The 23,570-nt window shown below is 49.0% G+C and overlaps 1 protein-coding gene across 1 annotated transcript in view; it reads left to right on the forward strand.

The window, feature by feature from the left end:
• neb (nebulin) overlaps positions 1-23,570 on the forward strand; it is a 69,960-nt gene that overhangs the window by 13,870 nt on the left and 32,520 nt on the right. Inside the window, 53 exon segments of the mRNA XM_030112127.1 lie at positions 30-236; positions 328-432; positions 1,122-1,229; positions 1,322-1,633; positions 1,731-1,937; positions 2,029-2,133; positions 3,469-3,576; positions 3,669-3,980; positions 4,060-4,266; positions 4,343-4,447; positions 4,574-4,681; positions 4,786-5,097; positions 5,177-5,380; positions 5,774-5,878; positions 5,981-6,088; positions 6,309-6,620; positions 6,715-6,918; positions 7,063-7,167; positions 12,175-12,282; positions 12,361-12,672; positions 12,767-12,970; positions 13,071-13,175; positions 13,281-13,388; positions 13,505-13,816; positions 13,901-14,104; positions 14,181-14,285; positions 14,510-14,617; positions 15,106-15,417; positions 15,494-15,697; positions 15,793-15,897; positions 15,984-16,091; positions 16,169-16,480; positions 16,570-16,773; positions 16,995-17,099; positions 17,226-17,333; positions 17,455-17,766; positions 18,204-18,407; positions 18,500-18,604; positions 18,711-18,818; positions 18,896-19,207; positions 19,294-19,398; positions 19,482-19,580; positions 20,702-20,803; positions 20,907-21,014; positions 21,121-21,432; positions 21,519-21,623; positions 21,705-21,809; positions 21,901-22,005; positions 22,099-22,206; positions 22,278-22,388; positions 22,820-23,017; positions 23,196-23,300; positions 23,381-23,485. Of these exon segments, the coding sequence (XP_029967987.1) occupies positions 30-236; positions 328-432; positions 1,122-1,229; positions 1,322-1,633; positions 1,731-1,937; positions 2,029-2,133; positions 3,469-3,576; positions 3,669-3,980; positions 4,060-4,266; positions 4,343-4,447; positions 4,574-4,681; positions 4,786-5,097; positions 5,177-5,380; positions 5,774-5,878; positions 5,981-6,088; positions 6,309-6,620; positions 6,715-6,918; positions 7,063-7,167; positions 12,175-12,282; positions 12,361-12,672; positions 12,767-12,970; positions 13,071-13,175; positions 13,281-13,388; positions 13,505-13,816; positions 13,901-14,104; positions 14,181-14,285; positions 14,510-14,617; positions 15,106-15,417; positions 15,494-15,697; positions 15,793-15,897; positions 15,984-16,091; positions 16,169-16,480; positions 16,570-16,773; positions 16,995-17,099; positions 17,226-17,333; positions 17,455-17,766; positions 18,204-18,407; positions 18,500-18,604; positions 18,711-18,818; positions 18,896-19,207; positions 19,294-19,398; positions 19,482-19,580; positions 20,702-20,803; positions 20,907-21,014; positions 21,121-21,432; positions 21,519-21,623; positions 21,705-21,809; positions 21,901-22,005; positions 22,099-22,206; positions 22,278-22,388; positions 22,820-23,017; positions 23,196-23,300; positions 23,381-23,485 (8,967 nt within the window).

A 23,570-nucleotide genomic window follows, 5' to 3' on the forward strand; every position in this document is an offset into this window, starting at 1 on the left:
TGTGCGTCTCCTTGTCTGACTGTTTCCAGTGTGATTACAAGTCTGAATGGAACAACTTCATCAGAGGCACTGGATGGGTTCCGATCGGGTCGCTCGCCGTTGAGACCGCTAAGGTCGGCGGTCAGATTCTGAGTGAGCAGAAGTACCGAACTCACCCGTCAACCTTCAAGTACAGCAAGCTGATGGACTCCATGGACGTGGCTCTGGCCACGGCCAACAACCAGATCATGAACAAGGTCACTGGCTAATTTTCTGTTTTAGCGACGTAAACAAATTTGTTCACAGTCAACATGATGTGCATGTTTGTCTTCTTGTCGGTGTTTCCAGAAAGCTTACACTGCTGCGTGGGAGAAGGACAAGCTGACCGTCCACGTCATGCCCGATGCTCCAGAGATTGTCTTGGCAAAGGCCAACGCTCTCAACATGAGCAATGTAAGTCCATCAATCAAACACTCTTTTTTTGCACATTGCAAGTATTACTTTTTATTTAATAAGTAGTAATAGTAATACTAAGTGATTAATAAATATTAATAATGTTAAGCTAATGTTTGAAAAATAAAGTCTCATTGAGCTTGTTGCGTCATGTCAGCTGAAGCTGTTGTCGTCATGGTTGCTGTTTCACTAAACTCCTGTTTACTGGAGAAGGGGTGCCTCATTCATCTTGAACTAACTCAGTCCAGCTGATCGCGTCATTTCAGAGGTTCCACTGTTTAGCATTACGCCGCACCGAGAGAGCGTGGCATGCAGAAAGGATAGCTGATCTTCATCAGAGCTGTTTGCATGTTTCTAATTCATCCTGAGCTGGACGCTGCGTCTTCTCGGTATCATGAGCATGTTTCTCTCTCTCTCGCTCACTGATGTAACTTCAGTCTACATCCAGACTATGGAGCATCTTCCTCTACTAACTGAAGTAACTTCAGCTGACTGTCACTTGAGTGAAACACGGAGAACTCAGATATTCTGTCACAGCATCATAACAACACATGCTGGTCGAGAACGATGAGTTAAAGTAATTACAGTTACTTTCCCAAGATGCTAACTGGCCACTTTTACATTTGTTGTAATCAGTAACGCATCTCCTCCACTTTTTACCACACTGTTCATATTCATGTCTTTCACAGAAACTCTACAAAGCCGGCGTGGTGGAGATGGCCAACAAGGGCTACAACCTCAAAGCCGATGCGATCCCCATTGTGGCTGCCAAGTCTGGCACAAACATTGCCAGTAATGTAAGTTTAACATCCATTTATGTGTCAGACCAAGACGTTTCACCATCCTACCAATCACAAAATGAAAAACGTGGATATATTTTTTGCGACAGTACAAGTACAAGCTGGCCTACGAGAAGGCCAAAGGTCACCACGTGGGCTTCCGCAGCCTGCAGGACGACCCCCTGCTGGTCCACTACATGGAGGTGGCCAGGCTGCAGAGCGACAAGAACTACAAGAAGGACTACCACAAGTCCAAGCTGAAGTACCACTCCCCGGTGGACATGCTGAGCGTGGTGCACGCCAAGCAGGCCTCCGCCGCCCAGACCTTCGCCGGCTACAGGAAGATCCAGCACACCAACATGCTCCTCCCAGACGCCATGAACCTGCAGCTGGCCCGCAACATGAACATCCAGTCCAGCGATGTGAGTTTGAAAAATGAGTCTCGCAGCGAGTGTGACGAATATCCCTCTGCTCTCTGCCACTCACCACTTCACACTTAATTTTTTCTTGCTTTTCCAGTGCGAGTACAAGTCTGAATGGAACAACTTCATCAGAGGTATCGGATGGGTCCCGATCGGGTCGCTTGCGGTTGAAACCGCAAAGGTCGGCGGTCAGATTCTGAGCGAGCAGAAGTACCGAACTCATCCGTCAAAATTCAAGTACAGCAAGCTGATGGACTCCATGGACGTGGCTCTGGCCACGGCCAACAACCAGATCATGAACAAGGTCACTGGGTAGTTTTCTGTTTTAGCCTCGTAAACAAATTTGTTCACAATCAACATGATGTGCATGTTTGTCTTCATGTCGGTGTTTCCAGAAAGCTTACACTGCTGCGTGGGAGAAGGACAAGCTGACCGTCCACGTCATGCCCGATGCTCCAGAGATTGTCTTGGCCAAGGCCAACGCTCTCAACATGAGCAATGTAAGTCCATCAATCAAACACTCTTTTTTTGCACGTTGCAAGTATTACTATTTATTTAATGTGTTACTACTTTCATTGATAGTCAGTGATTAATAATGTTAAAGGGGCTGTATCATGCTTTTTTAGATAGTCCAAACCCTAGAAATGGCATTAACATGGTATTAGTTTATTTTTGGCACTGAGGAAAAGTAATTTTGTGTGAAATAAAAGATTTTCTGGGGCTAATTCTGAAACCCAGAAGAGAAAACGCTCTGTTTCACTGAAAATCCCACCTCTCCCCCTGTGGACTTTGACTGACAGCGTACTTCAACCAATCAGTGCTTCAAAACAAATACACTAGCTAGCTTTAGCTCTTTAGCTCCAGCTTCTCTACACACAAAGACATGCAAAAACGTCTTTTCCTGTTAGAAACTCACCAAGCGCAGACCCTTCAGACCCTCCAGACCCTCCAGACCCTTCAGACTCTTGCTCTTGCTTGATTGTTGCTTTCAGACGATGGTTAAAGTTTATCTCCGTAATCAGAGTTAGAAAAAAGCGGCAACGCTGATTGCCGAGGGCCTGCAGGAGGGGGGCTCAGGGGAGCCATCTTCACCGTGTGACGTGAACGTGGGAAACAGAACGTTTTCACGGGTACAGGAGGGGCTGCCTCTCTAAGCAGCAGAAATACCAGCAAAGCTCAAGCACGCAGGCACGAAGGAAAAAAATGCTTTGGGGGTGTTTTTGGTGAGAACATAGCCATATAACAAGGTTAAAACATACAAAAAGTGAATTTTGCATGATACAGCCCCTTTAAGCTAATGTTTAAAAATAAAGTCTCATTGAGCTTGTTGCGTCATGTCAGCTGAAGCTGTTGTCTTCATGGTTGCTGTTTCACTAAACTCCTGTTTACTGGAGAAGGGGTGCCTCATTAATCTTGAACTAACTCAGTCCAGCTGATCGCGTCATTTCAAAGGTTCCACTGTTTAGCATTACGCCGCACCGAGAGAGCGTGGCATGAAGAAAGGATAGCTGATCTTCATCAGAGCTGTTTGCATGTTTCTAATTCATCCTGAGCTGGACGCTGCGTCTTCGTGGTATCATGAGCATGTTTCTCTCTCTCTCGCTCACTGATGTAGCTTCAGTCTACATCCAGACTATGGAGCATCTTCCTCTGCTAACGGAGCACTCAGATATTCTGTCACAGCATCATTACAACACATGCTGGTCGAGAACGATGAGTTAAAGTAATTACAGTTACTTTCCCAAGATGCTAACTGGCCACTTTTACATTTGTTGTAATCAGTAATGCATCTCCTCCACTTTTTACCACACTGTTCATATTCATGTCTTTCACAGAAACTCTACAAAGCCGGCGTGGTGGAGATGGCCAACAAGGGCTACAACCTCAAAGCCGATGCGATCCCCATTGTGGCTGCCAAGTCTGGCACAAACATTGCCAGTAATGTAAGTTTAACATCCATTTATGTGTCAGACCAAGACGTTTCACCATCCTACCAATCACAAAATGAAAAACGTGGATATATTTTTTGCGACAGTACAAGTACAAGCTGGCCTACGAGAAGGCCAGAGGTCACCACGTGGGCTTCCGCAGCCTGCAGGACGACCCCCTGCTGGTCCACTACATGGAGGTGGCCAGGCTGCAGAGCGACAAGAACTACAAGAAGGACTACCACAAGTCCAAGCTGAAGTACCACTCTCCGGTGGACATGCTGAGCGTGGTGCACGCCAAGCAGGCCTCCGCCGCCCAGACCTTCGCCGGCTACAGGAAGATCCAGCACACCAACATGCTCCTCCCAGACGCCATGAACCTGCAGCTGGCACGGAACATGCAGTTCATTGCCAGTGATGTATGTCGAGAATCTGAAGCAGCGCTGCACTGCTGCTGTGTGCCGGAGCTGAAGCGCTGTTTGTGATGTCTCCTCTCAGAACCAGTACAAGAGCGAGTATGAGAACTACATCAAAGGCATTGGGTGGGTCCCGATTGGCTCGCTGGATGTGGAGAAAACTAAAGCTGCTGGAAAGGCCTTCAGTGAGAAGTTATACCGTCAGGCTCCGAGCAACTTCAAGTTCACCAAAGACATGCACTCTATGGACCTGGTGCTGGCCACGGCTAACAATCAGATCATGGATAAGGTACGGCACCGAACCTGTCATGAGCTTCACATTTTCAGTTTGAAATCCAACTAACAGCGTCGATCTGCGTTTTTAGAAATCCTACACCAGCGCCTGGGACAACGACAAGACTACAATTCATGTCATGCCCGATGCAATGGACATCATTCTGGCCAGAGATAACAGGAAAAACTACAGCGAGGTAGCGTGTCGGACCAGCAATTTACTCACTGTTGACATTATAAATATAATTTGTGATTGGAATTTAAGTGAAAGTGTTATTGTTGTTGTAAAATAGACAAAATTGTTTCCATTCTCTCCTTTTCAGAAATTGTACAAACTGGATAATGAGCTGTCCAAGAAGAAGGGTCATCATGTTGGCGTGGACGCCATCGCAGTCCAGGCTGCTAAAGCCTCCACCATTATTGCCAGTGATGTATGTGTGACTGTGTTTACATTCGTCTGCTCCTGCTCTGTAGGCCCTGGCTGCAGTTAAAGCATAGTGATCAATGCTTTCTTTTGCTCTCTGTATTCCTGTAGTACAAGTACAAGACAGGGTACCGTAAGCAGGTGGGCCACCACATCGGCGCCCTCAGCATCCAGGACGACCCGCTGCTCATGCTGGCACTCAACTCAGCCAAGATCGCCAGCGACGCCCTGTACAAGAAGGACTTCAACAAGTCCAAGACCAAGTTCAACCTGCCGGTGGACATGATGGCCTTCGAACTGGCCAAGAAGAACCAGATCCAGGTCAACCACGCCAACTACATCACCCGCCTGCACAACTGGACGTGCCTGCCGGACTCCAACGACGTGGTGCAGGCCCGACACGCCTACAACCTCCAGAGTGACGTGAGTGAGCGCCTGTGTGTGAGAGGAGCCATCACCGCCAGGGAGGTACTTGGTTCTGATGTCTTCTTTCGGCCTCCAGGCTGTGTATAAGGAGGACTTCAGGATGCTGCAGGGTGTAGGATGGGTGCCCATTGGTTCACTGGACGTTGAGAAAGTCAAGAAAGCCGGCGAGGCACTGAGTGAAAGACTGTATCGTCAACACCCCAGCAACTTCAAGTACAAAATGACGACTGAAGACATGCCCCTTGCGCTGGCTAAGGCCAACGCTCAGGTCATGAACAAGGTAAGACAGTTACATTCTTTTTCTTGTTTTTCTAGCAAACGACAAATTCAGAAAATAAGACAAATCTAAAATTGAAATAGTTATCAGGTGAAAGTAATTACAATGACGAGATACAAACACCAAAGTTTAACTGGATTATAACTTATACTCTGAATAACTCCCATTTTTAAGATTGTTTAATTAGCTCTGTAAACAAATAGAATCAAATCCTGAGCCGAGACAGGTTGGACATGATTATCATTTACATTTAAAACTTATTTATTTGGATTCCCTGCTGTAACGTCATCACATTAAACCTTAAATAGTCAAACAGCTTTTTGTTCATGAAGAAAAGAAATCAGATAATAAACCAGTGAATGTTTGATGACTAAACCGAAACATTTTATGTCACAGCAAGCCTACACTCAGGCCTGGGACAAGGACAAGACCACCATCCACGTCATGCCTGATGCCATGGATATTGTTCTGGCCAAGGCAAACAAAGTCAACTACAGTGTGGTGAGTCTCCAACAAGGCCAGATTCTGTAAAGCTGCAGAACACACAACACAATTGATCTTAAAAAAGTCAAATTATGCTCAAAACTTTCTTTTTTTATGCAGAAACTGTACAAGCAGGCAAATGAAGACGCGAAGAAGAAGGGCTACGATCTGCGCAATGACGCCATTTCCATCCTCGCTGCCAAGGCTGGCAGAGACATTGCCAGTGATGTAAGATCAATTTTGGAATTATTCATAATTCTGACCAGTGAGTCAATATGTTAATCAGTAAGTTAATGAGTCAGTTGATTGGTTCAGTCAGGGAATCCGAGCAAATTTCTATCTTCTACTCATATCAAAACCACTTCTTTTTCTCATTTTTGTTCATTTTTTTACATTTTTTTTTTTCATTATTATGATCGTCTTCATTGACTGTTCTGTAATTTTCCAGTACAAGTACAAGACGGGGTACCGGAAGCAGGTGGGCCACCACATCGGTGCCCGCAGCATCCAGGACGACCCTCTGCTCATGCTGGCACTCAACTCAGCCAAGATCGCCAGCGACGCCCTGTACAAGAAGGACTTCAACAAGTCCAAGACCAGGTTCCACCTGCCTGTGGACATGCTGAACCTGGAACTGGCCAAGAAATGCCAGATCCAGGTCAACGACTTCAACTACAGGACTCGCCTGCACCAGTGGACGTGTCTGCCGGACTCCAACGACGTGGTCCAGGCCCGACACGCCTACGACCTCCAGAGTGACGTGAGTGGACACCTATGGATTGGAGAGTTTAGCGAGTCCCTTTTGTAACGTTTCAAACAATTGTTTATGAAAATGAACTTCTTTTGGCCTCCAGGCTGTGTATAAGGAGGACTTCAGGCTGCTGCAGGGTGTAGGATGGGTGCCCATTGGCTCGCTGGATGTTGAGAAAGTAAAAAAAGCTGGTGAAATCCTGAGTGAGAAACAGTACCGTCAACACCCCAGCAACTTCAAGTTCAAAATGACGACTGAAGATATGCCCCTCGTGCTGGCTAAGGCCAACGCTCAGGTCATGAATAAGGTATGCATTTATCAGTCCTTCCTGTTGTTTTAGCTGTAATTATCACAAAGCTGCTCCTATTTCTACTGAATTGTCATTTCATAAAATTAAGTGTGAATAAAAATCATATTGTGATCAACCTGTCACATTTTTTTATGCCTACAGAAAGCATATGTTGAACATTGGGACAACGAGAAGACGAAGATTCACGTCATGCCCGATGCGATGGATGTTGTTCTGGCCAAAGCAAACAATGTCATCTACAGTGAGGTCAGTACAGAATTAGGACTCCGGCACCCAGCACTAGGCAAGACAAGAGTTCTCTTTAAAGCACTTGGAAAAGCTGATGTGGAGGCTGTTGTAGAAGAAACAGTCTTTCAGACGGCAGTGAAACCTGGTGACAGAGATGTTGGAGAGTCTGCAGAGGTTTAGTAGTGCAGTGCAGGGCCAGGGCTGGCGGTAGGAGTGTCAGATGAAGCAAAGTCAGGTGGAAAGCAGGACACAAAGCAGGAACAGAATGCTAGAATTGTCTGGAACAAAGACAAACCAAAGTGCTTCAAACACCGAATGTTCCCTTTGTGCTTGCACAGTTTGAGTATGCATACCAACAATGTCACCTGTGACCCCTGGGTGACCCTAGAAAGGCAATAAGTTCTGGTGTCACCACAGATTCAGCTCCTACAGTATCTTCTCGTGTGATTGCAAGGATTTTGAGTGACAAAGCGCTCTGGCAGCCCAACTTAGTCATGAGGAATTCCAGAGACCAACATTACTGAGAAGCCTCTGCAGAGCCCAGGACCACGCCCACTGGATGGGGAGTGGCGGCGTTCATGAAGTACAACCTAGAAAAGGTGCTGGACGTTGTCCAGGAGACAAAGGCCCATATTTCACCCAGGGGTAATCCTCTCAGGATGGCGCAAGATGTGGACACACCCGATGGTAGAGGGTGGTTCTCACCACCTGGTGAATGGTATCCATGATCCAGTGGGAAAAGTGCTGCTTATAGAGAGCAGAGCCTCCCTCAGGGCCTCAATAACAGACCAAAGGCTACTCGGAGGTACGAATTCCCGAGGTAGCGTCAATATAGCATCCCAGGGTTGTTACTGAGCGTTCCTCCTTGTCTGGAGGAACGCTCGATGGAGGGTCAAATCACGTAAGCTTTATAGGCTGAATGGACTGAGGACCTGACAGAACCTTTGGGAAAAGGACAACATTCAGACCCATAAAATCTAGATGCCCCCTCAGGCATAATGGCCTGAGAGACCAAGTGTGTACCTCACCCACGCGTTTCGCTCAAGTAATGGCCAGCAGAAATGTAGTCTTGAGTGGTGCTCACTGCAGCTCCACTGTCACCAAGGGCTCACAGGCAGGCTGACACAAGCCGTCCAGCACGAAGTGCAGGTCCCAAGCTGGAGCTTGTGGGGCTCTCAGGGGGTGGAGCTTCAGAGCCCCCTTGATGAACCCGACACCAGATCATAACTCCCAACTGTGCCATTTGTTAGTCTATCATGACAGGCTGATAGTGCTGCCACATACACCTTCAAGGTAGATGGAGGACGACTTCTGTCCAGAGGAGACTACAAGAAATCCAAGACCACGGGCACCAGGCAAAGCACGGGGTCCTCCCTGCGGATGTTGTATCACGTAACAATTTTCCACCTACTATTGTGCTGCAGCGGGGTGGGCGGGGCCTTGACATTCAGAACAGTCTGCCTGACAGGCTCCGTACAGCTGCCCAACAGCGATTCAGGCCTCTCAGTAGCCAAGGGCATAAGGGGAATCGGTGAGGATTGGACTGCCAAGCCTTACCTCCATGCTGGAACAACAGATCTGTTGGGGAGGCAGCACAGTTAGCCGCTAGAGATTCTGTGCAGCAAGAGAAACCACGCCCACCCGACAAGTCTCTGGAAGGCATGCAACAACCGGACTGACCCAGTGCTACCCTGGTGGTTGATGTGGAATATGGTCCAGGTGTTATCTGACCGTATGAATACGTGCCTTCCCCTCAGGTATGGCAAGAAATGTTTGAGGGTGTAACAATTCACCTTTTTTTTGCCCAAAGTGATCTTGCCACTACACTCTTAAAAGGTCATGGTCGGATATACACCTATCAGCAAGGGTGATTGCCAGATACACAAGAAACATAAGATTGAGCCCAAATGTCGGCATGCTATTCTAACAGAAGAATACTCCCAACAGAAAACCAGCCACTTGTCGCTTGAGCGCTCCTCGTAATAAATTTAACAGAAAACGCCACACAACATGGTATGCCAAGCGGTAATCATAAAATGCCCCTGAATGTTTAAACACCCCCCAAAGTTCCCCCAAGTCAGAGGCGCACGTCCCCACAGGAGACTAAGGCCCAATCCCATTTATCTTTCTAGCCCTACCCCTTAGCCCTACCCCTTGCCCCTGCCCCTTTGAAATGGAGTGCTAAGGGGTAGGCCCGAAAGTAAACCCCTCCGAACTGGAACACCCCTTCGACAATCGCGTACATCTTCAGTAGTCGCTGCTGCTGATGATGCAGGCAGATACGACAATTGCTTGCCAAAGAAGAATGTTTTTCTTACATTTTAAAACTTTATTAATTGACAAAATACTTACAAACAAGCACCCCTCGCCAACAGCCGTCACTGGCTCATACCCCTCCATTTGGAGTGAGCCTTGGGAGAATCTCCTTTTGGAGGGGTGAATAGCCCTCCCCCTTGGCCCTACCCCTACATCATAATGACAATTGGAACACTCCTACCCCTCCACGTGAATGCGCAAAACGGAGGGGTAGGGCCAAGGGGGAGGGCTAAGGGGTGAAATGGGATTCAGCCTAAGTGTGCCAGGGGCAGATAATTACTCATGGCCCCGCATAATCCACAGTCCTCTGGTCCCTGATGCGTCTCCTCACCGACTCCATGGCAGAATAATCCAGTGGATTCATGTGGGCAACAAAGTTATAATTCCAACTGGCACAGCTTTCCCTGGCGACAACTCCACGGCTTCACTCTTCTGTCCGGTGTCTTTAAGTTGGCATGTGACGTCACTACTATCTGCCCCCAGTGCGTGCTCTGCACCCCCTTAAATAACAACCCGAACCAGACACTAATGTCCAAAGATAGTTTTTTCAGTCACAACAACGTGACCTCAGATTATTTTACCCCAGTGACTCAAGTTTGACCTACAAAATGACAGCGAAGGACAATTTTTAAGCACCCCTGCTGGGTGAAAAAATGTAGGGACCTACCCGGTCTTTACAAGGGTCAGGTGTACTGCTCGCAGCTCCAGCACACTGATTTGTGCTGCACCGCACAACCAACTGTCCCCGAACTGCCCTATACTGCCAGGTGGCACCCCACCCTGAGAGACATGCATCTGTGGTTACAGTCTCAAGGCGGGCTGGGGCCACACCCAATTGCTTGCTCTTCAACAGGAAGTCCTCTTCGTTCATGGGCTCAGGGCAAGGAGGTGCTGCTGCAACACCCTGAGTTTCTGGTGATGGTGCTACTTGGCATCCAAGCAGAATCTGCCCAACCACCACCTTCAGGGATTGCAATAACAGTAGGCCCAAGGATGTCATTCTTTGGCCCTCTGGCCCCGAGTGGCCCCAGAGGGACACCTACAGGACCCACAGCTCGGGGTAGCCAGAATGGTAGCAGGCAGAGGTGCAAAGGTCTGCAGCTGGTCTTTGCAGAGGTAGCTAGGGACCACAGTCCTTGTTAGAGTGAAAAATGAGGAGGTCAGCAGGGATGTGGAACAACAGAATGTAGTTTGGCACAGAAGGTCTTCTGAAAGAGGAACAGCAAATGTGGAGTAGGGCCACCTACATTGGAGGAAGCCCTCACAGGAGTAGATTAAGATGGCTGCACCTCCAGCCACAAACGCTCTACGGCTGCAAGCATGGCAGCCTGCATCAAGTCATCTACTGCCTGACTCACTGAGCTCTGAGCCGCTGATGAGGACCGCGGTTCTGGCACCATGGAGGCCTCTCATCGTCCTAGAGGAGGCCACCACCATTAGCACAATGGTGAGAACCTTCCATTGCACCTGGTATGCCACCTGTTATGTGTGATAAGCAGAGGGAAGGGCTGCGGACACACTTAAACCGCAGATGCAAGATCGCATAGTCACTAAAGTTTGGCTGAAGCTATGTCCAGGAGAAAGGACAACCACATGGCGGCTCCCTCTTCCTCCTGCCCTCTCGCTAGAGACGCCACCTGCCAGGAGTTGGGAGCATGAACACCGCCTTCACCAGTCACAGCCCCGAGCTGACACCAACAATGTTGTTTGGTAGACAGGATAGGTGCCAATAAGCCAGGGGAAGATTGCAAACGCGGCTTTTATCAGCAAAGGCTCCAGACCAGCAGTAGTTATGCAGGAAATGGTAGCAAGTTCACTCCAGCCCTGTCGCCAATAGCTACGGTCGGCATCAATTAGCCAGACAAAAGGGCCGCGCAGACACAACCTACATCCGCAACGGCTAAGTTAACACGAATCGTTCTGCTAACATCCACAGTTGGTGATAGCAGGAGGAAGCCCGATTGGGTAGATCGGATTCACCACAAGAGATTAGCAGCCCAGGCACTAACATTAGGCTACCGGGCTATCAGTTCAAGGAATGGGAGCAAACACTGCCGCTGCTGGATGCCACTGAGCTCTGGTGCTCGGGCGATTCTCGGGGCAAGAAAAGATTCAATAGCCTTACCGTCCACCGGGAGAGGTTAAGAATGAATTCTTCAACCGTGCCGGTCCCATTATACAAGGAAGATGTCACACTGGAGCCAAGCAACCTCAGAGTGACTGCCATCTCAGCCTTTGGAGGGCAAAAGTGCTCCGACTAACCCAGTCACAAGGCTGCCAGCGACGGAGTCTGAGCTGTGTATACTGTACTTGTTCTGTAATCTTCAATGCTAGATTCAGTGGTACACGCATGAAACGTAATAAGAAAAGAGGAGCCGAACCTATGGTGACACTGGAGCCTATTACCTTTCTCAGGTCACTCAGGGGTCACAGGTGACATTGTTGGTATGCATGCACAAAGGGAACATTCAGTGCTTTCAGCACCGCCTTCTGGTGGTCAGTCGGAATGAAATAGAACTGGCAACACGACACATAACCGAAGCCCAGTGTGTAGTGCGATCACCAAATGACGACAATCAGAAAATCATGTGAAAAACGTCAGTGACCAGCAATCAGACACAAGGAGGGGAAGCCAAGCAGAAAGAAATGAGCGTCGGTCTTAGACAAGACGATCATATGATCTATGACCTAATTGTGATTGTTTTTCAGAAAAAGTACAAACAGGGATATGAAGATGCCAAGAAGAAGGGCTATGACCTCCGTAATGATGCCATTTCCGTCATCGCAGCCAAGAATTCCAGAGACATTGCCAGTGATGTAAGTTGCTGCATTTCACCATCAATTACTGTTACAAAATACAGAGTTTGTCTCACTGTACGCTGTTTTGCTTTCCAGTACAAGTACAAGACGGGGTACCGGAAGCAGGTGGGCCACCACATCGGTGCCCGCAGCGTCCAGGACGACCCTCTGCTCATGCTGGCACTCAACTCAGCCAAGATCGCCAGCGACGCCCTGTACAAGAAGGATTTCAACAAGTCCAAGACCAGGTTCCACCTGCCAGTGGACATGCTGAACCTGGAACTGGCCAAGAAATGCCAGATCCAGGTCAACGACTTCAACTACAGGACTCGCCTGCACCAGTGGACGTGTCTGCCGGACTCCAACGACGTGGTCCAGGCCCGACACGCCTACGACCTGCAGAGTGACGTGAGTGAACATCTATGGATTGGAGAGTTTAGCAAGCCGCTTTTGTAACATTTCAAACAATTGTTTATGAAAATGAACTTCTTTTGGCCTCCAGGCTGTGTATAAGGAGGACTTAAGGATGCTGCAGGGTGTAGGATGGGTGCCCATTGGCTCGCTGGACGTTGAGAAAGTGAAGAAAGCAGGCGAGGTGCTAAGTGAGAGGCTGTATCGTCAACACCCCAGCAACTTCAAGTACAAGATGACGACTGAAGACATGCCCATCGCGTTGGCTAAAGCCAATGCTCAGGTCATGAACAAGGTAAGAAATCATGTTATGACAGTACTACTCGCTCCACAAAACCACAACATGTTTCATTTTCAATCTGAGTGAATTCTCATGCTGGGTACTGTCACTTTAGAAAGCGTACACTGAAGCTTGGGACAACGAGAAGACAAAGATCCACGTCATGCCTGATGCCATGGATGTGGTTCTGGCCAAAGCAAACAACGTCAACTACAGCTTGGTACGTGCTAACAGCTAACAGCGATGGTGCAGTGAGTGATGCACTTTGGTCAGTGGTGAATAATGTTCAAATTTCCCATGTATTGAAAGATGTCTTGTTTTGCAGAAATTGTACAAACAAGCAAATGAAGAAGCCAAGAAGAAGGGCTACGATCTGCGCAATGACGCCATCTCAGTCATTGCTGCCAAGGCTGGCAGAGACATTGCCAGTGATGTAAGTACTGAGTTTTAGCAAGGAAATCCTCTTTATTATTGTATGGATGGATGGATGGATGGATGGTGCGTTGTACAATGTTTGCACCACTCATAAATTCTGTATTCATCTTTCAGTACAAGTACAAGACGGGGTACCGAAAGCAGGTGGGCCACCACATCGGCGCCCGCTCCGTCCAGGATGACCCTCTCATCATGCTGGCTCTCAACTCGGCCAAGATTGCCAGTGACGCCCTGTACAAGAAGGACTTCAACAAGTCCAAGACCAAGTTCCACCTGCCGGTTGACATGCTGAACCTGGAGCTGGCCAAGAAATGCCAGATCCAGGTCAACGACTTCAACTACAGGACTCACCTGCACCAGTGGACGTGTCTGCCGGACTCCAACGACGTGGTCCAGGCCCGACACGCCTACGACCTCCAGAGTGACGTGAGTGAGGATTATTTGTTGTTGTTAGATTCCTTTGCCATTACCAACACCAAAAATAAACCTTTTGGTGTTTCCACTTCACAGGCTGTGTACAAAGCTGACCTGAAGTGGCTCCAGGGTCTGGGCTGGGTCCCGATCGGCTCAATTGACGTTGAGAAAGTCAAGAAAGCTGGAGAGATTTTGACGGACAGGCTGTACCGCCAGCATCCCAGCACCGTTCCCTTCACCAGCCCCACTGACGCCATGAACCTCGTCCTGGCCAAGAATAATGCCCTGACCATGAGCAAGGTGGAGCTCCTTCCCAGCACCAATCCATCCTTCGTCGATCATGGATTAACACCATTTCTCTTCTGGCTTGTTGCAGCGCCTTTACACTGAAGCGTGGGAGAAGGACAAGACACAGCTTCACATCCAGCCTGACACTCCTGAGATTGTCCTCTCTCAACAAAATTCCATCAACGTCAGCAGGGTCGGTGTCTTTGTTTTGTTTTTTTGGATCAGAGAACGACACTTGTCCTTTGTGATATGTAGACTTAAACTGTATTTTTTATATATATATATATTTATAAGAATTTCAACACGTTTCAGAAACCTGTTGTCATTTCATGAACCGAGTCTCATGTCCAGCCTGTATGTGGAAGAAATTGTTGTTCATCTCCCTGCACTTGCTCATTTATATGTCTTATTTTCCAGAAACTCTACAGAGAAGGCTTTGAGGCTGCAATCAGGAAAGGCTATTTCCTTCCTCCGGATTCGATCTCAGTCAAAGCTGCCAAGGCCTCCAGAGATATCGCTAGCGACGTGAGTGATTCAAATATTCACCTATCTTGGATCTGTTCAGATGGCTGTAGCACAGAGCAGTATAAAACACATACTTATGGAAGAAATATTTATCGTTACTGAGGAACAAGGAGATGTTGCTCAGCAGCTCTCTGCTGGCGGTGCCAAATGAAGAAGGAACTGTAGGGGTTCACATGCTTCATCAGCTGTCCAAACCTTTCCTGGTCTAGTTCCTAATACACATACAACAGAAGGCACATACAATAGATGAGTTCAGTCCTTGAACCACTCTTAACTCTGGGCTTGTAGTCAGTCAGAGGTAAACATCTCCGAGGGGAGGAAGTGCAGTTTTTATGAGGCGCTCTGCCATGTTCAAGCTCTCTGTAACTGAAAAGAATCATCCGGGCTCATTTCAGCTGTATGAAGAAGATGTTTCCTGAACAGCACAGAGATGTGATCTCAGTGGTTTTCTGCTTGTAACTCGATTCCGCTCCTTCCCGTTCCTTCAGTACAAATATAAGACGGGCTACAGGCAGCAGGTGGGCCACCACATCGGCGCCCGCTCCGTCCAGGACGACCCTCTCATCATGCTGGCTCTCAACTCAGCCAAGATCGCCAGCGACGCTCTGTACAAGAAGGACTTCAACAAGTCCAAGACCAAGTTCCACCTGCCGGTTGACATGCTGAACCTGGAGCTGGCCAAGAAATGCCAGATCCAGGTCAACGACTTCAACTACAGGACTCACCTGCACCAGTGGACGTGTCTGCCGGACTCCAATGACGTGGTCCAGGCCCGGAAGGCCTACGACCTGCAGAGCGACGTGAGAAAACACTGGAGTGACACTGGAGCGTACCATGATGAGTTCGGTGTTACAGCTGTTCCTTCTTCTGTAACAGGCTGTGTACAAGGCCGACCTGGATGAGATTGTGGGCGTCGGATGGGTCCCCATCGGGTCCATTGATGTGGTGAAGGCCAAGAACGCAGGCCAGATCCTCAGTGACCGTCTTTACAAACAGAGACCCGACACATTCAAGTTTAAGACTGACATGACCGCCATGCCGATGGTCCTGGCCAAAGCCAACGCTGAAATCATCAACAAGGTGGACAATAAGACATTACTCTTGTCTTTTTGGGTCATTCGTTTACTTTTCTCTGATTATTTAATGCTGTGTTGTTATTTTGCTCCTCACCACAGAAAAACTACATTGCTGCTTGGGAGGCTGAAAAAGTGAAGACTCATGTGATTCCTGACATGCCAGAGATGCTGCTCTCCAAAGCAAACGCCTACAACATCAGCAGGGTGAGCCTGCTCGCCTCCCGCCATTCCTCTCTGTTCTCCGGTGTTATTGCTGTTTTTTGAATCACTTCTTTTCTTTTCCTTTCCAGAAACTGTACAGAGAAGGTGTTGAAGAGATGTTCAGAAAGGGATACGACATGAAGCCCGATGCCGTCTCCGTCATCGCCGCCAAACATGGAAGAGAAATCATCAGCGATGTATGCGCCGCCCTGTCCCTCCCCACACGGGGCTTTTAGCCCTTCAGCCTGCTCATTCATTGATTCTGTCTACGCAGTACAAATACAAGACGGGTTACCGGAAGCAGGTGGGCCACCACATCGGAGCCCTCAGCGTCAATGACGACCCCCTCATTGTGTTGGCATTGAACTCGGCCAAGATCGCCAGCGACGCCCTGTACAAGAAGGACTTCAACAAGTCCAAGACCAAGTTCCACCTGCCGGTGGACATGCTGAACCTGGAACTGGCCAAGAAATGCCAGATCCAGGTCAACGACTTCAACTACAGGACTCGCCTGCACAACTGGACCTGCCTGCCGGACTCCAACGACGTGGTCCAGGCCCGGAAGGCCTACGACCTGCAGAGCGACGTGAGCCGTGCCTCAAACCGTCCTGCAGACGCCAAACTGACGTTCCTCTCTCCAGCTCTGATGTGACTCCTCCCACCTTGTGCTTTCAGGCTGTCTACAAGGCCGACATGGAGTGGATCAAGGGAACGGGATGGGTCCCGATAGGGTCAGTGGACGTGGAGAAAGCCAAGAAAGCAGCAGAGATCCTGAGCGAGAGGAAATACCGTCAACCCCCCACCAACTTCAAGTTCAAAGCCCAAACCACCGACATGCCGTACGCCCTCGCTCAGGCCAACGCTCAGAACATGGACAAGGTAGAAGTTCAAAGTTGCTTTAGTCCTTGATTTGGACAGTTGTTTTGTCCTTATCATCTGTGTTTTGTTTTTATTGACTCTTCACAGAGTTAACCGTCCATGGAGAGTAAAGTGAAGGTTCTTGAGCTTGAACCAACTTCTTGTAGAACTCCAAGCAGCTTTGCTTTGTCCTGTTGCTCTTTGATTTAAATCCTCTCTTTTCTCTCCTCCGATGTTCACAGAAAGCCTACATTGCTGCCTGGGAGAAGGATAAAACCAACATTCACGTCATGCCCGACACTCCGGAGATCGTCCTGGCTCAGCAGAACAAACTCAACACCAGCCACGTAATGCAGCGTCTTCTGTGCTCCTCTGGACTCTATAAAGTTCAAAAGACTCTACTGGTCCAGACCCAGTGGGCCTGGTTCATCCGTGTATCAGACATCTATGTTTGACTTTCTTTTCTTCTATAGAAATATTACCGTGAAGGATTCGTGGACATGATCAATAAAGGCTACTACCTCCCCAAAGACGCCATTTCTGTTTTATCAGCCAAAGCCTCCAGAGACATCGTCAGTGATGTAAGTGTGTAGTATTCTTTAAACCACTTCCTGTTGTCTTCCTGCTTCCTCCAGAGCCGGGGCATCATGTATTATGTTTGGTGCTTTGTAACACTGAACAAAAATTAATTTCCATTTTCAGTACAAATACAAGGCCGGTTTCCGGAAGCAGTGTGGCCACCACATCGGTGCCCTCAGCGTCAACGACGACCCGCTGATCCTGCTGGCCGCCCACGCCGCCAAGATCTCCAGTGACAACATCTACAAGCAGGAATTCAACAAGACCAAGACCAAGTACAACCTGCCGGTGGACATGCTGACCATCGAGCTGGCCAAGAAGTGCCAGCAGCAGGTCAACGACTTCAACTACAGGACTCACCTGCACCAGTGGACGTGTCTGCCGGACTCCAACGACGTGGTCCAGGCCCGGAAGGTCTACGACCTGCAGAGCGACGTGAGTGATAGATGCTTCGGTTTGTATTGATCGTCCTGCAGCAGAGTGGAAATGACACTGTGATGAAACAAAACAGTCATTTTTAACATTTCAGGTATATCACCGCATTGTGCAGCGTTAGCATAATGTAACCATATACAGCATGCTACCAGAAATTCAGATATGGAGATTATATGTGGACAGGTGGATGATCGTGCTTCTGGTGCTGCCACATGGTAGAACAGCAAGACTTCCTGATATATCCTCACATTTAAATCCGTTCATGGTGAGGCATCCATAGACAAACATTAAAACAAACATCTTTCAATCAGTCTTTATTCATAAAGCACCTGTTGGACAAAAAAAAGGGAATTCGGAGTTTCATAAGAGAGGAAAGTTATCTGCACACAGTCAGGAATGCGAGCACGTGGCATTCAGAGCTGCCGTCTGTGTCTCAGGCCGTGTACAAAGCCGATCTGGAGTGGCTGAAGGGATGCGGCTGGTCGCCACATGAATCCGTGGACGTGGTTAAAGTGAAACACGCCCAGACCATCCTCAACGAGAGGCTGTACCGCCAGCCCCCCAGCACCGTCAAGTTCACCAGCATCGTCGACCTCCCCGCCGTCGTCCTGTCCAAGCAGAATGCCGACAACCTCAGCGACGTGAGCGGAGAAAAACCTTTCAGTGAAACATGACCTGCTGTGAGAGCAGAGGAAAGGCTTCATCTGATGGTTCTCTTCTTTGTTTCTTGCAGTGGAAATACAGAGAGGTCTGGGATAAAGACAAGCTCACCATTCACATTCCCACCGACACGCCCACCTTCGAGCTGTCAAAGGCCAACGCTGTCAACGTCAGCAACGTGAGCAGCTTCACTCAGAGCACCAGAAACGATTTTATTCGCATTCATTTTATGACTTGTAAATGTGCTTAAATGTTTTTTTCCAATCATTCATTGATCCCTGCAGAAGCTGTACACTAAAGCATGGGACGACCAGAAGGCCAAAGCGTACCATGTGAAGGAGGATGCTATTTCCGTGCTGAAGGCCAAAGCGTCCAGAGATATCATCAGTGACGTAAGAGACAGAAGAGGACATGTTCCTGAACGATGCAGCTCCTCAACGTTAGATAACTTCCATCTTTTCTCTTTCAGTACAAGTACCACGAGGGGTACCGGAAGCAGGTGGGCCACCACATCGGCGCCCGCTGCGTCCAGGACGACCCCCTCATCATGCTGGCCCTCAACTCGGCCAAGATCGCCAGCGACGCTCTGTACAAGAAGGACTTCAACAAGTCCAAGACCAAGTTCCACCTGCCGGTCGACATGCTGAACCTGGAACTGGCCAAGAAATGCCAGATCCAGGTCAACGACTTCAACTACAGGACTCACCTGCATCAGTGGACGTGTCTGCCGGACTCCAACGACGTGGTCCAGGCCCGGAAGGCCTACGACCTGCAGAGCGACGTGAGTCAGCCACACAGCAGCACTCACAATCACACCGTGTGGTTCCATCTGGTGAACTTCCTGTTGTGTCTGCTGTGTGGCTCCAGGCCGTGTATAAAGCTGATCTGGAGTGGCTCCGAGGCTGCGGCTGGATGCCACATGAGAGTGTCGACGTCCTGAAGGTGAAGCACGCTCAGAAGATCCTGGCCGACGTAAGTGTGACCGCTGAGAGCTCTGAAGGGTGATCCGATTGGGACGGATGGCTTCACTCCGTTGGTGTTTTCTTGTTTTCTAGAGAGGCTACCGGGTCAAGCTGGATGAACAGAAGTACATCGTGCCAAATGACAGAGTTGACCTGGTCTGTGCCAAGAACGCTGCTGAGGTCCTCAATGAGGTGAGGAGCGCTTCGTTACTGACAGCTGACAGAACGGAGCTTCAATGTATCGCTTGAAACACGCTTTGCAAAACCAAATTCAGACAAATATCGAAACTGACTGAACAGTTAAGTCGTGGACCCTCGGTCTTATGAAGCCACTTTGTCCCACAAGATGTTGCAGAAGGTGACTTTTCCTCTGCTGCCCCTCCTGCACAGAAATGCAGACTGTGTGTGATTTTATTCCAAAAGCAAACAGCAGGTGGCAGAACATAAAAACCACATGGTCTTAAAGAGGCTCGGTCATGAAAAAGTGACTTTAATGAGCTTTTAATATTGTCAGTGTGTGATTAGCTCTTAAAAAAATTCAGTTCATTCGGTGTTTCTCTTCATTCTGCATATATATGAACATTCAGACCGAGCTCCGCCTCCCCCCCTCCCCCCTCAAACCACTGGCTGACCCCCACACCGGTTCACGTCAGGTGGTAGAACCAATCATGAAGCGCCAAACAGGCATGAAGGATGACCTCTGACCTCCATAGACTTTCATTCACTGCTGCTTCACCATCAACTTCCACAAGATGGCAGCGGCGGAGGCACCAGAGATATATGCAATATAGATTTGGTGGATGCATCCATCCTCAGTCAGGGGGGGTTCTATTTATCACAGCCTTATTCTCGTCATGACGATGCTGTTATGCAGGTTCCGGGGTAACGTGAAGTCTGGTTATTTGGACTTCAGTGTTGAAAACAGGCAGATAGAATTACTGATATTTCATAATATTAAGTCCTCTGCAGTGCTTGGGTGATAAACCGCTGATATTTGTAGGGGACTTTGTCAGGCTGGGAAAAGGAAGACATGACTCCTGGCCTGAAACCTGACCTTCATTCAGGCTTTCAACAGTCGATTCTATGAAGTTCTTTGAACCACTTTTGTACTGCATATGATGTTTTAATAACCGAACCACTAAATATGTTCTGATGCCAGAAATCGACGTACCTGTGTGTTGATGTAGCAAACTTCATTCAGAGGCTCGAACTGGATATCCTTAAGAAACCAGTGTCCTCAGTTCTCTCTGATTCCTGCTGTGGAAGTGCTCAGCCACTGTGGCTCATATTTCTTTTCTCTTGTTTGCTTTTAGGCCAAATATCGTGAAGCCTGGCATCAGGACAAGACCAAGTACACCCTCGTGGACACTCCGTCTCTCGCCACGGCCAGAGAGGTGGCCAAGAACGTTCACCCTGTAAGTTTGACTGCATGTTCTATGAAAGTGTTTCTTTCCGTTCTGTTTCGTTGGAGTGCAGTCGACCATTTCCATGTGAGATGACGGTTTTCTCCTCTTGTAGAAACTGTACACCAAAGCCTGGGACAGTGTGAAAGCCACGGGGTACTTCATGCCCGGAGACGCTGTGCCCATCAAGCAGTGCATCCAGACAAGCAAAGTGCAGAGTAATGTACGCGGTGAAGCCCAGTTCTTTCACGATAGCAACACGCATTAGCATGTTTGGAGTCTTCTGTGAGCAGCAGAGTAAGGAGCAGTCTGTGGTTTCTGTCTTGTAGCATAAATACCTGGAGTCGTACCGGAAGCAGGTGGGCCACCACATCGGCGCCCGCTGCGTCCAGGACGACCCCCTCATCATGCTGGCCATAAACTCGGCCAAGATCGCCAGCGACGCTCTGTACAAGAAGGACTTCAACAAGTCCAAAACCAAGTTCCACCTGCCGGTGGACATGCTGAACCTGGAACTGGCCAAGAAATGCCAGATCCAGGTCAACGACTTCAACTACAGGACTCACCTGCACCAGTGGACGTGTCTGCCGGACTCCAACGACGTGGTCCAGGCCCGGAAGGTCTACGACCTGCAGAGCGACGTGAGCCGGCCAACCCGCTCTCTCAACTCACTCGGTGACGTGTGGTGAACCGCAGTCTTAAGCTCCCGCCTCGCTTGTGTCTGCAGAACGTCTACAAGGCCGATCTGGAATGGATCCGGGGCTGCGGCTGGGTGGCGGCCGACTCCGTCGACCACGTCAAGGTCAAGAAGGCTCAGGAGATCCTCAACGAGGTGCGTCCGGTGACACATAGAGCAGCGCTTCACCGGTCATGATGCAGCGTCTCACCTGGGCACCGTTTTGTTGGTTTGCAGAGGCTCTACAAGAAGCAAGCCCAGGACAACTTCGGAAAATTCACCCTGGTGGTGGACCGGCCTGAGATCATCCTGGCTAAGATCAACGCCGCCAACCTCAGCGATGTACGGACGACCTCGCATTTCGAGAACTGGGACGTCAGGAGGCGTCTCAGTCGGCAGTACACTGAATTCTGTGTTTGTTGCTTTGCTCCAGCTGAAGTACCACGAGACTTTCAATGCCGAAAAGGGTCGTTACATCGGTTCAGAGGATACTCCTCAGCTGGCACACAGCAGGGAGGTCTCCAAGAACATCAGCGAGGTAAAAAAAAAAAAAAAAAGAACCTGCTGTTCCATCAGTTCATTTCTGAAAACACTTCACCACAGAACACACAACACATCTGTCTGATTCCAGAAACTCTACAAGTCTGACTGGGATTCCACCAAGGCTCTGGGCTACAAGCTGGACCATGAATACATCCCACTGGTCAGCGGCAAGAAGGGCAGGGAGATCGCCAGCGACGTGAGTCCCTCCTCCACATCCTCTCTGTTTCCACTGTCGGTGAGCACTCACCATTTCTGTTTGTCGTGCAGGCCAAGTACAAGGACGCCCACGAGAAGGCCAAAGGTCACTACATGGCAGGGACCCTGGTGGACTTCCCGGAGGTGGTTCGCTGTGGAGAGCAGGAGAAGGGGAAGGGCCTGGTACGTAGCCTCTGTGGACGACACACTGGGCTCATATCCTCCTGCTGCTGGAAAACCATCCAGAGTCAGTGGGAGTCCTCGTCTCAGTTCGTTTATCTCTTTACTGGAGACACAAAAGATCAACCGGCCCTTTAATCAAACTGAGTGATTCAAAAATAAACATTAAAGTCTGAACAAACGTGATCTGAAAATCTGAAACACGATCAACAAATGTAAAACAAACTAATATGTCTCTCCCTGAACAAAGACGGTTTCCATAAGTATTCTTTGATTTATAATCATGATCAGAATTGATTTAATTTTGACAGATAAACATATAGATAGATAGATAGATAGATAGATAGATAGATAGATAGATAGATAGATCTTTTCTTTTGCCCTCATTTCCATGAGATTGAGACTTTTTATTGCGTGTGGTGTTCTTGCTGCAGAGGCTCTACCATAAGGATTACCACCAAACCAAGACCAAGATCCACCTCCCGCCCGACATCATCGCCAACCAGGTGGCGAAGCGCTGCCAGGACATGCTGAGCGACGTCCTGTACCGCACCTACCTGCACCAGTGGACCTGCCACCCCGAGCAGGAGGACGCCATCCGGGCCCGCAAGACCAACGAGATCCTCAGCGATGTACGCTTGCTTTTTTTTGTCGTGGCTCAGAGTTTAGGGAATGAAAACGTCTATATTTTTTTCACATTTCTACTGGAATGTGAAATGTTGAAATCCACGGTTTGATTTGTCAGCCGAAGCCAGTAATTCTGGGTATAAGTGTGTATTTCCAGTCTACATGGTGGCATTTTGTTCGCAGGTCTTTTACAAGGACGACCTGAACTGGATGAAGGGCATCGGCTGCTTCGTGTGGGACACCCCCGAGATCCTCCGCGCCAAGAAGTCCTACGACCTTCAGAGCGAGGTGGGCGAACCCACGTGAAACCACGGCGCCATTCCTCACGCTGTCCCGCTCACGCCTGACTCTGGTCTCCTCCCGTTCAGCTCAAGTACCGAACCGAAGCCAAGAAGGATTTCAACAACTACTCCATCGTGACGGACACGCCCGTTTACGTGACGGCCATCCTGGGACACACCTGGGCCAGCGAGGTGTGTGAGCCGCAGCGTCAGAAGACCTGCGGTGCTTTTTAGGTGACAGCGAAGAATCCGTGTGTGTGACGGTAACGTCTTCTCT

The sequence above is a fragment of the Salarias fasciatus genome, chromosome 16 (assembly GCF_902148845.1).
Source record: "Salarias fasciatus chromosome 16, fSalaFa1.1, whole genome shotgun sequence".
Lineage (NCBI taxonomy): Eukaryota > Metazoa > Chordata > Actinopteri > Blenniiformes > Blenniidae > Salarias > Salarias fasciatus.